The 18,821-nt window shown below is 33.5% G+C and overlaps 1 protein-coding gene across 1 annotated transcript; it reads right to left on the bottom strand.

The window, feature by feature from the left end:
* Positions 1–220: 220 nt before the first annotated feature.
* LOC142343015 (uncharacterized) lies at positions 221–13,183 on the bottom strand. The gene is made up of 3 exons (XM_075394699.1): positions 12,862–13,183; positions 8,548–8,700; positions 221–494 (listed from the first exon to the last, which is right to left on the bottom strand). The coding sequence occupies exons 1-3, from the start codon at positions 13,136–13,138 to the stop codon at positions 253–255; spliced, it is 672 nt and encodes a 223-aa protein (XP_075250814.1). The 5' UTR covers positions 13,139–13,183; the 3' UTR covers positions 221–252.
* Between the last annotated feature and the right edge of the window lie 5,638 nt (positions 13,184–18,821).

Below are 18,821 nucleotides of genomic sequence, written 5' to 3'. Positions count from 1 at the left end.
CAGGGCTGTGAGGTGGGTGCGTTCAAATTTAGACGGACGATAATAAGCTTCTATGAGCGAGCTTGGATCTGATCATCTGATTTTTAACAAGCCAAAGTGTGATAATACTAATTTTGCACGAGGAAATTCTGATCAAAGTTCATTGTGGTCTCGAGTGGGTGTAAACATACAAACATCTCAGCCTGGAGCGGTCTGATCATTCGCGATTTTAAATGAGGACCTGAACCTGAGCAATGACTAGTTTCTAAACCATCAGTCATCATTGACCGTACTACGTTCGTCAACTGCCAAATTTATATTCTCCTCTGGATGTTCCGATCTGTTTACACAGCAGCACAATTTCCACACATATCTGGTACAGATAATGTTCTTGCTCCAGAGTAACCTGACTTCGGTTCTGAATTGCTTGTTGAGTATGAAACAGATGACTGGGGTCATTATAAACATGAACAGGTTGATGTAGTCGGATATCATTGTGGCGGTCAGGGTCAGGCCTGGTTTTGGCAATCACTCTTTTCAGTTTTATAGCCCTTACAATTCAACTTTGGCTCATGTTTCTTTTAGGAAACATCCTCAAAAATTTAGTCTTTAGATGCGAGGGATTGTCACACAATTGGACACAAACATAATTTGTTTGGGGAACAATATTATAATATAAAAAATACATAACTCAGAATCAAAGATTGAGTGTTTGATAACCTAAGTTTAGTATTGGTTTAGTATAAGTTTCTACTAACCGAAGCTGAGGGATGGTTTAATACAAGTTTCAACGAATCAACGAAACATTATAATTTAGTTTTCAGTACATCCCGTACCTAACTCCAAGTGTGTTTCAGTACTGGGTCAGTATAAATGCAATTTCTGACCATTACTGAATCACAGACTGATTCATGTCACTTTTTTGACTGGTCAGACTTGCGTTCAGCCTGATTTTACAATGGTCAGACTTGGGCCAATGCAAAAATAAAGTTACGCACGGTGCACGAACCCACGTTCTCTCTCACCCTACAACGCTTGTTCTCCTTACTGCGCCACCACGACTGTTGGAAGGCTGACTTTTGTGCCGTTAATCTGGGCTTGAGAGAAGCAAATTTCAAGCGTGAAAGCGAGTAAAATGTGATACATGGGAGATTTGCATTTACAATTGCTCAGTACTGAATTACAATTGGAGTTCGGTGTGAGAAATTTTTTGATTTTTAAATCAATTGGAAGTCAAAACTAGGAGTCGATAGTCGAGGCAGCAATTACCACAGAAAAAAGAACTGTAGTTTTGATGAGCGAGCTTTATATCTCTGTTAGAATGAGGGGAAAAAATTCGAATTATTTGGGAAATAGATTCTCTGAATTAGATTTTGATTGTATCCGATGACCACAAGAACTCTGGGATCTTTTCCGTTTGTGCCCCCCAGCTTAGTGGGCGCATATTATTTGCACCCCCAGACGCACGTACAATATTTTTACATAGTGACTTACTATGTAATGGCACGTGCTCTGTAACTGGGGGGCGCATAACGTACTGGGGGGGCACAAACGGAAAAGATCCAAACTCTGGTTTTAAGGTACAATAAAAAATCTTTTACAATAAGAGATTTTTGATTAAAAAATTGCTTTCAATCACGTGCGAATTACTTCATTCACTCAATGTTTTGGTTTTAAGTCCCGTTTAATTCGGTACAAAAGATTCATCATGGAACGTCGGCGGCGCATTTGCTTTAATGAATTTGTTTTCAAGTATAGTGTATGACGAAGAATTTTTCTTTGTCTTGTTATTGAAACAGTTTTTCAGTTCTTTCTTCTTGACAATATTTTTAAAAGATTAATTTTCTTCGTGTTTTTAACTTAAGAGAGGCAAGATTTCACATGTCATCAAAAATTTTGAAATATTTCCTGTAAAAAAGCCGGTCAAATGGCTCCAGTCTAAAATTTATTCAGTGCGCATCATATGGCTGAATATATTATATCGTTTTTTTTTTGGTCAAGTCCATTGCAAATTTTGATAATTTTTATAGCAAAACGAAAGTAAAACTGATCTTTTAGTTACAATTTCGCCACAACAATTTCTCTGAAACTCTTTTTGATTTTTGTCACTACAAATGTTGATCTGGATGAATATTACTATTACCAGAATGAATTTTAGTTCTGTAGTTTTTCCGCTTTGATTCTGCGTAGAGACAGGTAGGTCTAAATTGTTTACAAACTGGGGGAAAGATAGACTGATTCTAAAGAAGTGCTTCGAATTGTGTTCTCAATTTGAAACAATTAGTTATTTCCGGTTAGATTGTAAATTCTCTAGACTGGTAAGAGATCACCGAAGTAAAATGAGTCACTTGGCACTCATTGAGAGTGCAAATTCAAATAGAGGTCACCAATGCTAGATATTTGTATGAACAGACGCGTGTGTGGTATGTCAGACTTGATTTCGGTTCCTAAAAAAGCCTTGCACTAACAAATTTTTTTCGAAATACATAGAGCCGCATTTGCGCCAAAAAATACAAAAATGTCCTAACTAAACCAAACCACAATTTCATTATATAATATTTGTTCAAATTTGAGAATCAATAACGACCTTAAAGAATCATTCATAACCTGAAGTCGATAAATAAAAGCACACGCATTTTGTTATGAAGCAGCTAAGAATTTTCGTTATTAGAAATTTTCGAGTCCGATTTGCCTGTTATGGCTTCGAAAAAGTTGATTTAAGGAGTCTGAAGGGCGACACAACAAAAAACCACAACCCAACAAGACACAACTCTAAGAAATCAAATTTCATTTATATTTTTTCTTAGTATTTGGCGGTTAGTCAAAAACTCCATTAGCTAAGATCTCAAGCGATTAATAAACTTCAGTTGCTTTTGTTTGACTACTGAAAGTAATAAGACTTTGCACTACTCAAGCACTGACAAAATAACAGAAAATGAAAACAAGCCATCAATGCCATAAATTTTGAAAGAAAGACATTCTTCTGACCTACTAGAACTATGCGACTACTCTGTTTTGAGACTCGATGGCAATAAAAAATAACAAGGCGGCCCGTTAATGTGCGTTCTCACATGATGTTCCGACCCGAGCTCGTCTACATTTTTGACTTAAATGTCAACCAAATCAAGAGATAATCAAAATTAAATTTTTGAGTTGAAAAAATATTTACACACCCGAGCCAATAATTGAATTACATAATGCCGTGCCTCATTAAAGCGCTCACGAGATCTGCCATTAAAAAGACTACGAGAGAAAAAAATAAAACAAAAACAACAAAATCAGCAAAAACAAAAATTTCTCGGCAAAAACTCAATATCTAAGTTGTAATAACGTCAAAATGCAATCAGATGAAACCTTAGCTACACAAACTTACTTTTTGTTAATTACACGGCAGATATGACTTTTCTCTAATGGGACCAGTTATAAAGTCGACAAAAAGAAATAATTGGGCAAAATCAAAAAATCAGTCAACATTTTTAAAAACGTTTCATAACTTCGTACGTCTCAAAAACCCTTAGCCTTTAGCAAAATAACTCGTGATAACGTATCAAAAAGTCAGTACGAAACCGATAGGACTTGCATTTCTTTTGACTAAGCCATACAAACGAACTAAAAATGTAGAAAAACTAACAAAAAAAGTTAAAAAGATAAACAAATTCCAAAAACACACATCTTTGAAGCCATTAAAATCATTAGCTTTATCGAAACATTGTTTCTCTTTATTCAATTTTTATCTGTACTAATTTAGCTAAAAATATACTGATTGAATAATTTAGTTCACTCGGTCTTTATTAGAGAATCATTCGGATCGGTTACTACGCGAATATGCTAAAAAACATCATTCTAGAAAACAACAACAAAAACTGTAAAATGTAAAAATTTTATTGAAAACGAATAAATCATAACTTTTAAAGCTATTTGCTTTATACTGACCGCATTGCGTAGCAATATTTATTCAATCTTCAATTAGAAGACTGTGAGACCTCGCTGCGTTTTACGACTACAGAAAGAATAAAAAACAGTCAAAAACATCCGAGTGAGAAAAGAGAGAAAATTGACGAAGCCATTAAAAAGTAAACTTTAAATGTAAAAACTTTCTATCTTCAATTATTTCCTAACAACAATGGGATGCTTCTTCGTTAAAAAAAGATTTTCAGAAAATCAACAAATATGAACAAGTTTATCAAAACCCTACAATTTTCATGAAAGGCACGTACTTTCAACGCCATTAAATTCAATAGATTTCAAAGGAAATCAATAAATAGGCTAAATTATGCCTCGATGAGAAAACTATGATGTTTGTCATCCATAAGTCAATAATAAGATATCATAGTAAGTCTTATGTGAATGAAAACAACAATAAATACAGGCAAAAACCAAAAACTCAATAGAAATGTGCTAGAAGAAATTGTCTAAGTCATTTAAACCAGAAGCCTTTCTCTAAAAAAAATTTCTATGATCCTTTGAACGGTTTTTGTTAGCAATTGAGAACTATCAGTGTTTTAAGAATCTTATAAGATTTCAAAGGAAACCAAAATAATAAGAAAAAAATATCCAAAAATATTTTTAAAAAGTGAAAACTCGTTGCATTTAAGTCATAGAACCAATAATTGGTAGTCAAAACCGGTATCCAGATTTTATTTTTTTTTTGCAGTAGAACAGATGGAGGTCCTCTTTTTACTGAAAATGACATAAATTTAAAAAAAAAACAGGTTTAACATCAATGGAGTTAATGTTCAAAGAAAATTCAAAAAAATTTTTTAATGTCTCATTAGCCAATAGCTGTCCCTCAAAGCACTAAATAGTTTCAGTTATGCTCATTAGGGAGCCTCTCGCAATTTTTGTCAACATTTTTATGCTATAAGAGTTCAAGAATTTAGTAAAATCTTAACAAAAAACTCGAAGTTTCATTAAAAATTACGAAAAGTCGGAGTAGAAGCCAAAAGAAAACAAATGCGATTCCTCGAAAACGAATATTTTGTTCATTGGGCTTCATTTGAAGGTAAGTGACGTTCGTCAATAACAGAATCTCGTTATGGAAATTGACTAGTCTATAAGTGACTTTAAAAAACAAAAAATAAATCAAAAATATTCTAAAAAGACAGCTCTCAGCGAAATTTTGAGTTTTATGTTTTATAGTAAACTTAACCATGAGACCCAAACTAGCATTTTGGTCGCCTTTTCCCTTTTAGGAATGAAAAAATGTTCAATTTAGTAGCGTGAATTGTAATCTTGATTTGATATTTCTGTAGAAAAATATCTTAATTTGAACGAAAATTAAGCTAAAAAGTGAACAAAATTGTCCAAATGTCGGTTGTTCACACAAAACTTTAAACCACGATAACTCCTCGGAAAAAGCAAATTTCACAAAAATCTTTTTAATTCCTAACTCTACGCTGGACGAGCTTTTTAATAATACCACTCACATTTCTCTACGATGAATATATCGATCGGCCAAAATTGACTGAACAAAAAAAAGTGGGGTCGGAACAATAAGTACAAAAAATGAACAACAGTTTAAAAATTTTAAAAACCTAAGGTTTCGATAAAACCTTTATTTTAAAAGTAATCAGCTGCGTAATTTAATTACTCCGATCCTTCTATACCTTCAATTAGAACTTTGTGAGACATGCCAGCATTTTGACTCAATAATATCACAATAAGAAGAAAACCGGCATTTGTTTAAATTTAAATACAAACTTCTATTGTCAATGTAAACAAAAAGAATATTTGCCCATATACCACTGCAGGAAAGAGCATACATGTTCACCATTAACATAATTGCATTGAGTTTAGCATACTCGCTGAGGAAATTCTAGAGGAAAAACGAAAAAGAGGTGAGATGGCTGCAAACAAGAAACAAAAATGGCTGTAAAACCAACAAATATACATCCAAATCCAAACGCATCTAAAGATTGCGATGAGACCAAAACACTCGATGTTGCTTCAAAGATCATTAAAAACGGAAAATTTAAAATTAAAAACATAATTTGAGAAAAAATTATCCGAAATTATATTAAAAAAGGCCAGAATTGTGAACAAAATAAGTGCAAAAAGTACAAACAAAATTTAAAACTCGATGAGTCCACAAAAAAGAGAAAAATTGGATTTTTTTTTCACACTCTAGGCTGGACGGGCTTTCTAGTGATGCCAATGGCAACTCTCTCGATTGGCCGAGACTGATTGTTAGGGAAAAAAACCCATTTGAGCATATAGTCCCCCGCAGATGGGGTCGGAACAATTAGTTTGCTTTAAAATAATTGAACATTTTTCAACAAAAGATCACAACGGTTTCACTCGTATCTTAATAAATGGGCCGAGAAAAAGTTTTCTTCACTTGGTGCGTTGAAGAGCTTCCGAATAAATGCTGAAGTTGTAACAATTGTTCAATCGATGTTCATAAAAATGGGAGATCCAGTAATTCGGGACTTTTTATGAAATTCTGAATGAGTTGTCAGATAGTGAAATTTTACGTGTTTGGTTCCTCCAACTCTTGATGATTCAAATACCCATTTGACAGTTAGGTCTGGGTTTTCTTTGTGTAATGTCATTCATCTGGGAAATCAACCGCTGATCTAATTTACATAAAACTCTCTCAGTTCTTTTTATACTGTACTCAGTATTGCTACTCAAAATAACTGCTATTGCCTATAAAAAAATTGCATTTGAGAATTTCAAAAGATCCGCATTCAACACTGAAGAGAAGACCAGTATTAAATTAAATTCGCATTCTTCCTTGTTTATAGTAAAATCACTCCGTGGATTTTATGTGGAGTTTATCTTTCAATGCATTGGTGCAGGTGATATTTCTATTTCATACCAAAAAAAAAACACTCAATGAGCAAATGAAACCAACATACAAAAAATTTATCGTGTGAAATAAAAAAATTTTGTGTAGTACTCCACGATTTTTATGGGGAAAAGTGATACACGGGAAAATGCACGATTACATCATAAAGTTCCGATTTGTCGGGATTAATCTCATATTTTTTCTATTGATTCACACAAGTTTTCGTTTGATAACAGCCCTATTTTTGTGTGAACATTCGTTCTCACGCAAAAAATACAATTCGAGCAGTTAGTTAGACTTCGCAATTTGAGTAACCCAAGAAGTAGATTCCACCATTTTTGTAATTAGACTCCACAAATTGCCTAGTTAAACTCCAAAAACTCAATATGCATTTGATTTATCTTTCAGGATGTCCATCTGTGGGGGTCAAATGGAGATCAGAAGATCATGGAAATTTATGGAACGATAAGCTGCATCCAAATTAAGAATTGCTTCAATTTATGGAAAGATGCAGCAAATCTCAGCTGTTTCAAAACTAATACAACTAACAAAACTGATGCATCAAAGTAACTTGTGCTTCAGTGAATAGAATAAATTTTTAGTAATTTAGGGATAAGTTTAATCGTTTCTGTTGCTTTTGTTTCAAAAATATCCCCTCTAAGCATATTCTCTCTAGATTTCAACATACGGAGACTATATAAAATAGTTAGTTTCCGTTTGATGTTATATCACAACTTCATAACAATTGAGTACTTTTCGTTTGGAAAATGGTTTTGGGGAAATTTGTGCAATCAAATATTTTCTGAAATTTCCGTCTTACTTTCTTATTAAAAAGTGAGATCCTTAATTCCAGAAATTTCCCCCTCAATAAAAAAAATGTTTCGGGCCTTGCTATAGATTTTTTTCCAAGATTATTTTGTACTTGGAGTTTGACATAATAGCTAATATATTAACAATTAAAACTTGTGAGAACAACAAAAAATTGATTTCACGAATTCCCCTAAAATTAGCTGAAGGGTTTTGGAGACCTTTTTTGAGAGAAATTGATGGCAAAAACAAGAAAACAGCATATTCACCACATATATTGAGTTGTTTAGGCCAAAAAATTTGTGTTCCCAAGCCGATATCGTAGTTCTTCTATGTCACCTTGCAACTCCGAGAATTCATTCCAGTGTTCGCCAATTTTTAACGACTCAGCGTTTGTACGAATAGAAGTCGCTTTCCTTTCATTATTTATTTCAAAATTTAGATAGCCAAATTTTGCTCCTAATCCAAAAAGCTCTATATTTGTGTTTATTGCAAATTAACTTTTAAAGAAATTTTGTCGAAATCAACCTTGATTACGTAAATTGACCTCAATTATGGGGGATGGGATGTTTGAGGATTTAATCATCGATTAAACATTTAAGTGTGTTCCATAAATTTTTGCTCTGAAAAAAGCACTTTAAAATTAAAGAAGGTAGAATCACTTTTTTATGCTCTGTAAATCCACTGCCAAAACTCTCTCAGTTTAGGCCATTTTATATGGTCAGACTTGTTCACGAGCTGGTTCTAAAAACCCTTTATGGAAACGACTGAAAAATTAGTAAAAATATGGCTCAATTTTCCATAACTGTAATCCGCTGGTCTATAATAAAGGAGAATTTGAAATAAATTAATGGGTCTTTTTTATCAATATTGTGTGGACAAACATTCAAAACTTCGCCGGAATTTTTTTTCTATTACAAAAATGCTGCAAAGTTGTATTGCTTAAGTAATTACGAAAGACTTATACGAACTAAATAGAAAAGAGTGGAGCGAGTTGATTCCTTTGTCAATGTACAACCGTCCAATATAGGCCTTGGTGTAATAGTAGCCAATAGCTTGAACTATTACTTGTGGATAGAGGAAGAAAATGGCCAGATAAGTCGACCACTTGAACATTTTGGAGACTAAATTTCGAGAAAGATAGAAAGTGATAGATAGAGATAGATAACCCACGCAGAGTGTTCAACCCTAATCTAGGAGAGATTATAGTGGAATAGGCCATTTTACACCCAAAAGAAGAGAAAAATGAGTAATAGTAGAAAACTGAAAACTTCCACACGAACTGCAGTTTTTAATTCACTCTTACTACTTTTTTGCCCTGAATTGAAAAGTATTGTAAAAAGACTGCTTTATTACCATTTTCCTCTGAATTGAAAAACGTTGTAAAAAACCTTGCTTTTAGAAAAGTGCAGTATGAAAAACTAAAATTTCCTCTCTTATTTAACCTGGTTTAGTTAAAGAGTTTAACTTCTTTGCAAAATTCCGGTGGAAGAAGACAGAAATTTGGGCAATTTTTTCTTGAAAAACTTGCAGCGCAGTGGATGAAGACAAAGATATAGAACTGGAACTGCAGTCCAAGTGGAAGTGGAAAGTCCTTTAACTCCATTTTTCTTTAACATTCTAATCAAATTGAGCTGTTAAGTTCCACTGATTTTATCTTTAATAAGCAGAGAATTAAACGCGGTGTAAAATATTGAAATATCACTTTTTCCATAACTTTTCCACGTTATTTTTGTCTATAACCCTCAACCCTGTAGACAGTGGATAGGCAAAATGTTCACATTAGTTTTTGACACCGCTGGTTTATGTTGCGTATTGTATGTTAATTGTAATCCTTTTTTTAATACTGGTTCTTCAAAAAATTTTTCTTGTTTGTTGTTATGAGGTGTAACCAGTGGCCAGAACTAATTAGTGGCTGCTACGTTTTTTGACGGAAGACTCAAGTATTAGCAGCAGAAATGCATTAGATATTTGCAGCAGAGATTTACATTTTCTTCTTTATTGGCGCTACTTTCGATATATTTGTTCATTCCTTAGTTTCAAGTGATGAATAAAAAACTTAGAATTGACGTCGAGTTATTAGGTATTGTGGGTATAAACAATTTTTCCCTCTCGGATATTTAAAAAGTGGAGGTAAATATTATAAAGTAGGCATAAACACCCCTAACAAAGTGAACAAAAATTGAATAGAAAATGAAGGTACAGGGGTTATGGGTAAATGTTGCTAGTTTTGTTATTATTAATTCAAAAAGCATGCGTTCATTATTCAGCGACAGTGTCATTAAGGCTCAAACCGTGGCAACGTTACTTCTATTTGATAACGTTACTGGTAGCATTACTGGTAGAGTCCAAACCAAATATATGAAAAAAACAGGGTTTTCAAAATCAAATTTTTGATGTGGTTTTTAGCAAAATGAAATTTTGTATTTTATTTGTCTTTATTTGTGTTATAACAACAAAACTTTGAAACATATTTTCAAAAACACAAATTAATTTTCGTGATCTCAAAATGCCTTTGGCATTTAAAACTTAAAAACTTATGGCATAACTTTTTTCAGTTGATGGCTTTTTATTCGTCAGCACATTTTCTTTTTAGAATTGTTCGGCTTTAGTTCAAGTATTAGGCTCAAAAGCGTGATTTATTGTTTTTTGTCAATGATTTCTGTTCTGGTAAAAGCCCCGCATTTTTGTTTTGAAACAACTTCTAATATTTATATCTACATGTTGTTTTAGTGTTGTTACCACAGTCTGTTTTTTGCTTTTTGCGACTCGAAGAGGCGCAATGATTTTCTGTTTTTTTTATAAATGAGCGAGCAGGAAAACTGAAAGTCCAGTGAGTTGTGTGAAAAAATTATCGTTCACGTTCGCAAATTGTTTTGTTCACGTTCAGCTTTTCCCAGCATTTTATTTTAAAACTTATATGTTGTTGAAGAGCTTAATTCAGACAAAAGTTGCAGTTTTAATGTTGTTTTGATAGCATTTCGAAGGTTTGTAGTAAATGAAGGGCGTTTTACGCTAACTTGAAGCTTTTCCAATTAAATATCACATTTCAAGGCTATTTAAGCTATTTGTGGTCTCTTATTGTACTGTATTGCTTTTTACTAGTCAAACAACAAATGAAACACGGTTTCTGAAGAACCAGTCAATTTCTTCCTTTGAATTTTGACAAAAAATTTGCAAAAAATTGATAAATTTTTCTAATTTATTATTGTTTTGTCGTTTTTCATTCAAAATTTGAGTGGTTTTGTTTTGTTTCCGGCTTTTCTGTATTTGTGTTGGCAAATGAATTGCCTCCATTACTTCAAATATTGTTTTCCCTCGTACAAATTGAAAAGTTAAAAGAGTTTTAGGTTTTGTTTGTTTTAAAACAGTATTTAGTTATTTTTTTTTTAAATTAAAGTAAGATAGCCTTCTCTTTTTTGGTGCTCACCGCAATCAGGCACTAGAAATGTGAAATAGTACTTTTTGGCGCAAGTATCTTCGAGTCTTTTCCGGATTACTTCCGGCTATGTTTTCGATAAGTGGGCGAGCAAGAAAACTGGATCTTCAGGGAGTGAATAAAGTTTGAAAAAGTTGTTCTGTTGAACGAACTGGAAACGTGGAAATAAAGAGAGAGCCACTTTTGTTCATGCTTTCTTTTGAAAGAGAGCGAGAAATGAAGGTGTGAAAAAATTTTCTCTAAGCGAGCAGCTTTTTTTGTTCACTTGCGGTTTTTTCAAGCTGTTGTTTTGTTTTTTGAAGTTTTTATGTCTTCTGTAAGGTTATTTTAGATTAAAGTTATAACTTTTAGTTTGTTGCAAATAAATGCTGAACTTTTTGCTATAATTGGAATTTTAAACCAATTAGAACGTTTTTCAATAAAATCCGCTGTTTTAGAAGTTTTTTTGCCATTATTGCATGTTATGGTTTTTTCTTGTAACTGAACTGAAGCCTAATCCAAGTGGGCAATTTCTATTACAATTAGAAACAGTTTATTTGCTAGCAGCAATTTTTCTGGGAAAATATGCAAATAATTGTCGAGATTTCCATCTAAATTCGTTTATCTTTTTCCGACTGGTTTCAAAATTGGAGATCTTTTTGTGCCTATCTGGACATGTTCTCAATTGTTGTGAGCACTGAAGTTGTATCAATTGCTTGAAAAAATCGATTTTCTTTTTGTATTTGTGCTTGTTTAAATAGAAAACGTAATTGAATCTTTGTTTTTTTCTTGTTTAAGTTACTTGTTAGTTAAGTTTTCTTTTATTTCAATTAAGATAGTAATTTTTCTTCCTTGACGCTCACTGCAATCAGAAACTAATTAATCGACACAACTTTGATTGGTGAAGCCATTTTCGAGTAGTTTTCGGAATTGCTCCGACTACGTTTTTAAATAAGAGATCGATCAAAGAAAGCGAAAGTTTAAGGAGTGAATAAAGTTTGAAAAAGTTATTTCAGTGATCAAATGTATAGAGCGGAGAAAACAGAGAGCGCTTATTGGGATCGTCCCTTCTTTTGGAAGAGAGCGAAAAAGGTAGGTGAGAAAAGTTGCTTGTCCTACTTTCTACGGAAATTCTGTTTTTTACTGGGTTATTGTTTCTTTCGATTAATCGTGTTTTGTCAACTTTCAAATTTCGAATCAAATAATATTTATTTTCTGTCACCGATTTTCTGCAAAAAAGTTGGATTGAATTTTTTTGGTAAAAGGTCTCTTAATGCTGAAACTTCAGATGGAGGCATCGGACCTTCTCAGCACGGAATCATTTGTTAGCGTTATGGAATTACTTAAATGTTTTGTGTCAGTTGTTTCTATTGTTGCCAGTGCTTCCGTGGAACTGTAAATTGTTTTTTTTTCCAATTGCTGAGTTTTCAAAAACCGAACTGAACATAAAACACGCTGGGCTGCATTTCTATTGGGTTTTTTTGTAACTTTTAATTGTTTTCGAAAAACTTTTTTTGTTGATGTGACCGCTCGCTCACTTTAAATGTAAGTAAATCTTCAACATGTTGGGCTTGGGTTGTGTGTACGAACATGCATGCAATTTTGCTACCAAATATTTGCAGGTGGCGTTTTTTTTTACAGAAAAGATGTATTTACAAAAATCGTACGACAAGAGGGGCACATACCGCTGCTCACGAGTGTATCCTTCTTGAGCCATACATGGTTTTTGGATACATAAATCAATAGTTAGCAGATATATAGCAGCAATTTTTGGTAAAATTACCAAATTTGAATTTAATTTAATGGCTTTGAAGCGGAAGCATTTTCAATTCTATAACACTATTTTTTCTCTCTATCATTCTCTAACGTGGTTTCTTTTCTGAAAACTGATCATACACCGACTCGTCCAAACGGAACTCTGGCCCTTCTCGCTCATCTTCAGCCTCCGTTTTAGTGATTTTATAATACAGTACAAACACAACAACAGTAACAATTACTAATAAGACCCAATTTATCCAATCCAACACAACAATCGCATGCAACCTCCAAGTTAAATGACCTACCGTCACTTCCTCTATTTTCTTATCGAATATAGCTGTGATGCTCTCGTTGTCGAAGCAGCCCGTATAAGACTGTAATATCATCTCCGCAATCGAAATTAGAATGAGAAATACAAGAATGAATGATGTGCGACGATATTGATAGAATCCTTGGTTTTATGATTTCTTTCCCAGGTAGCACTCCATCAAAAAACTTACATAACTGTATATACTTTTTGACTTTCTGTTTCGTGAAAATCTATCCTGACGAATTATATGAGAGACCCTCATCAGCATAGAGGAATATAGTATTTTTAAATAATTTTTTTACCCTGAATGCGAGCGTACTGCAGCAATGATTATCTTTTTTGTTAAGCTATAGGTTATTGAGCGGAAGAGTATAAATTTTCTCTGCTACTTCCCGGGTTGTCCATCGGGAATTGTTCGTTAAAACTACACTTTTATGGAAAACATGTTTTCTTGGACAAAGTTTTATACATGAAGTATTTTGTGCACCAACATACATTTTCTCAGAAAGTTTTTGTTTATGAAAACAATCTGAGAAAATGTATGCTGCTGCACACGACACTTCATGTATAGACATTTGTCCACATAGAGTTCCCCATGCTGATTTCTGATTTAAAAAGAGGCGGCCGATAGATTCCAACAAATAGTGTTTCTGATCAAATATCATGTAAACATTCCTCTTTTCTTTGCGCTGAAAAATCTTGCTTATGTATGCAAATATCTTTTAAGAATGGTCCAAATCGGGTCAAACTGGTTTGAAATTTGTTTTAAATTTCAATTCATGTAGTGACCCTCAGGTCATTATCTGAAGATCCAATAGTTCTTTTCTATGTTTTTCCTGGTATAGAATTGTTTCAATGGCTTAATTAAAATTTTTCTTTATGAAAATGAGCGAAGAAATTATTACCATTTGAAGAGCTCTTTCCATTTGAAAAAAAAAAACAAAACATTAAGAACGCTTTTTTGCAAAATTAGTTTTTGAAGAGTTTTGTCTGTAGATGGAGAAAGGCATGTAATTAAAAACAACTTTAATTGTCAATAACCCGACAAGTAAGAAAACCAATCCCTATTTCATTTTTTCTGTCTAAGGGAGCATATGAAAAAAATATTGAGAAGATTGATAAAATTGGTTTTTAAGTTTCTTGAAATCTTGTCAGTAAGAAGTTTTTAACCTCTGAAAAGCTTTTTTAGAGCTTTAAAAGGAACCATTATTCAATTAGATATCTTGTTCAAGAAATTATTTTTTCTATGAGTGTTTAGTTTCATAGAACCATTCGCAATGATCAACCCGGGATTTAGCAAAGGAATTTTATACCCTTCCGTTCAATAGCCTACTACTTAACAGAAGGGATGATTATTGCTGCAGTAAGTGTCAATCAGGCAAAAAAAAACCTTTTTGAAAATAGCATTTTCCTCGATACTGATTAGCTACTTTCATATAAGTGGTTAGGGGAGATTTTCACGCAACAGAAAGACTGAAAACAACAGATCGCTAACAACCCGGATGCAGATCAGCGCTGAATCAGTCTAGAGACATTCTGTTTTTTTAGGATGTCCAGTACTCCGTTCATGTCCCAAATTAAACTGGCTAGTTGTCTCACTGGCTAGTCGCGAGGTAAATCTACATCATGAAAAAGTATGTTCAACTTAAGTCCCGGCAACAAGTTTTGCTTTATATGCGATACGAACATCCGCGTGGATACTTGTAACATTTGCGTAGCAAGTGGTAACCACTAAGCTAAATGGCTTTGTGGTAATTGACTACAAACTAGCTAAATTAAAAAGAGTGCGTATACTACTATAATAATTACAAGTTATGAGCTACAAAAGTATGACATTATTCTGCTCAGACCTAATTTTTGGGTATGAGTAATTTTCAGTCTATACAGGATAAGTTTAGCCTGGGCGAAATCTATGACCTCAATATAATCATATTGAAGAAAAACTGCACATAAAACAACTTAAAATATTCTGGTGATGCACTTCTTCAGAACTGAACTATCTGTTCACTCTTGAAATGTGCTGGTTCAGCGCTGAAATGCTATGAGACTTAAGTCCGGGTTGTTATAAAAAAGATCTTCTTTTGCTATGTGAAACTTTCAAATTATTTATACAAGAGTAGTGCTAATGGATTATTTCTTTGCATGCGTGTCTGGTAAATCCCGAGTCTGGAAGGGTTTGAAAACCGTGCCCATTTAGTAAAACACCGTTCATTGTGGGGAAAAAACATTTAAAAACTGTTAGTTAAAAACTTGGTAAAGCGCGCTAAAATCCAAAAATTGTAAAGTTTTAGTTGTCTCCAGCGTTTTTCTTTTCGAAAATTTTCTTACCAATTTCTGACATTTCCCGGTTATTCTTGTCGTTTTTTTAAACTCGGCAAATTTTAACAAGACTTGAATATAGACATGTATGTTCTGGCCAAGAACTGTATTTGTACTTGCAAATCTCTGCCATGATAAGCACAGGACTGACAAGTGTGAAAAGTGACTTGATCATAATTCTGAATCAGTACTGAAACTTGACTTGCGATCAGTTTTGCCCCAGTATTGAAGAATGTCTCTCTATGTTAAGTCAGGGAGAGGAACTGGTTAGTCGTTTTGATTGTTGCGAGAATTTACGTGAAGCGTTCTATTGATCATTGAAGATTTTCAAGAGCTGGTAATTTTTCTAACGGAATATACGGAATCCATGAAGATTACTTTGAATGAGTCAGCTCGGCATTCAAGAAACTTATCCTAGAATGCTGGGTAGCAATGTGTTACAGGTTCTAATCTATATCACAGGTAATTTTGTATTTCATCTGTTTCGGCGCATCTTCATCCTCTCAGCCATTTTATAACAAAGTTGAAGCGAGCATTCACCTCTTTTGCTACATAATAATGCTTTAAGATTGCACTTGCATCTCAAACGAGAAAACAATCTGCGGCAGCCTTAAAAGAAATAGTGACTTTTTTCCATGAATTCATCTACAGTTTAATTAATTGAAGACACATGGGAAAGAGCCGTGATGGAAATAGTTGCCTTTCTCGTCATCACGGATACAGATCATGTAAAATCGTCCCACAGCCCCGAATGTGAAGAGATAGAGAGCTACTCGTGTCATCATAATATAGAGTAGAATATAGAACACACATGTTATAGTATCTTTCGTCACTAGAATAAGCACATTAGCCGCAGTTGTGATGATGCAGCTCACGAAATCTGATGGATCACCTGTTTCCTTCTGCGAGCCGATTTTCATTATGAGAACGCCACTCAGACTGCATTGCACGACCAAAGCCAGTTTTGATTAGCACAATTTGTTCAAGACTTTATAATGATATATTAGGACAAAGCGTTGTTAGAAGAAGCCGCGAGAATTTGTAAAATTTGCAGTGATTATGCGTTGAATTTTTCAGGACTTTCGGCTTTTTAAAGTGAATACGGAGCAAGAATCGTGAACAACTCTTACGAGATTGTGAAATCAAAATCTACTTGCTATTTTTCGTAAGTAGAGGTCAGGTGGAATCTACTTATATAATAAGCAGGTCATTTTAAAACGTCAGCCTTCCCGGGTCGAGGTTTTTGGGTAAATTTTCGTAAGAAATGCGGTGAATTCGGTGAATTTTCGTAAGAAATGCGGTGATTGCGGTGAATGCGGTGAAAAAAAAACAATTCACCGCTTTTCACCGCATTTCTTTCAAAAATTCACCACCAAATTCACCGCATTTCTTACGAAAATTCACCGCATAGACTATTATGGCAAATAAATGTAAAAAATGCGGTGAGTGCGGTGAATGCGATGAAAAAAAATAATTTACCGCTATTCGACCCCAAGTCTAGGTGTCAACGCTAAAAAGCGTTAAATTATGTGAGATTTTGTTGTGGGCTGAAGTATCCATATTGTTTTCAATAAAATCAGTTGGATGCAGATGAAACTGGAAAGTGTAGAAAGCAGACAAAAGTAGTGAGAATATCAAAAAATTTTATTTTTGAACCATTTTTTCTATATGATGGAGCAAATTATCGACCCCCCCCCCCCACCTAAATTTTTGAACTCTTGCTGTAATCTACTTTCAAATTATTATTGCAAATTTTCAAAAAAAAAGTTGGATGCAATTGAAACTGGAAAGATTTGAAAGCAAACAAAAGTAGTGAAAATAACAAAAAAATATTTTTCAACCATTTTTTCTATATGATGGAGCAAATTATCGACTCCCCAACCTAAATTTTTGAACTCTTGCTGTAACCTACTTTCAAATTATGCTTGCAATTTTTGCAAAAAATCAGTTGGATGCAAGTGAAATTGGAATTTTCAAAGCGCTGTCGAATTAGGCGAAGAAAATGACGAACTTTTAAAACCTTACTTTATTTAACTACTTTTTTAAAAAATAGTGTAATTAAAATGCAGATTTATTAAAATGGTAATTTGAATAGTGCCATCTTTTCCATTGTGCCACCAAGCTTCTGTCATATTTTTGCATAATGATTCTCACGCTTTTTATCTCATGAGACATTTTAAGTCTGGACGACAATTTGATGTTGTAAGGGTGAACAAAAACCTAAAATGCAGAGTTTTCCCCTGTATTTAATAAAACTAACATTCTTGACAAAAGTGACAAACAACTGCCCCAATGACAACTAAAGGTTACAAACTAAAGGAATTTTATTTAAATTAATTGACAATAATCTGCTTACACAAAATAAAACGCAATAAATAAAAACGCAATAAATTCACCAAGCGGGATAATGTGATTCAAGCATTACAACTGCATCAGTTTTTGTTGAAACGTCACTCAATTTTGTCAACAAAAATTTCGTTTTCGACTTTTCTGAAACATGCGATTAAATTACTTTCGTGTTTTGTTTTTTGTTACAATGAAACCAACATTGACGTTGCTTCTTTTAAAGCTAAAATCTCTATCTCCTGTATCTGAATTGTTATTATTGGTTAATATTTTTGCCGGAGCATGAACAGATGGATTAAGGTTTGCTTAAAAAATATTTTTCAACTAAATTTGGTGGGCACAATCAGATGCTTGGCCGAAGTTCTCCAAATCGGACTCATTTTTTTCTCTTTTGATAATTTTTTTTCAGTCAACAAGTAACATTTTTAAAACTTTTGTTTAAAGTTTTTGAATTGATTTTAAGTCATTCCAGTAATAAAAATATTGTCCTAACTCTCATTGGATAATAATTGTTCAAAAAAACCTTCAATTTTTGTTCTTCGGGCTCTAACTAAGAATTGTCGGCTCACGAGATGAACCAATATTGAGAAACGTAAAACTATCTTCCAAAGCTTTAAATTTTAAACAACCCAATTTGTTTTCCCAGTTTTGAAAAAGACAGAAGCAATGAAAGTTTTTGACTGAGTTTGTCCTATCACTTAGGTGTTTGGCGAAGCCGTAGGTGTTGATGTGCTTGTAATTGCTGTTGGATTTTTGTGCGTCGGTGTCTTATGGTTGTTTGGGATGGAAAAATTAGCATGTGTTTGTGCGTTGAACTTTTCAAGTTTTTCAGTTTTTTCTCTTTTTTTAGGTTTTTCAGGCACTACCATAAAAAGAAAAGGAGGGACATCTGAGTTCGAGGAAAGGATTTTAGAAAAAGAAAATAGTTATAAGTTTGAAAAACAGAAGAATAAAGCTGCAGCAGCACCATGACTTTGAAGTGATACATTGGTTTCCTTGAAGTGATACATTGGTCATGCGATGTCTTTGTTTTTTTGGGAAGCTCTCTTTCATTTTTTTAATAAATTTTATTTCTTAATGTTGCGAATAAGTTT

The sequence above is a fragment of the Convolutriloba macropyga genome, chromosome 7 (assembly GCF_964194025.1).
Source record: "Convolutriloba macropyga chromosome 7, txConMacr16.3, whole genome shotgun sequence".
NCBI lineage: Eukaryota > Metazoa > Xenacoelomorpha > Acoela > Convolutidae > Convolutriloba > Convolutriloba macropyga.
The sequence above is the reverse complement of the archived record's forward strand: the minus strand, read 5'-3'. Positions and strand labels throughout refer to the sequence as shown.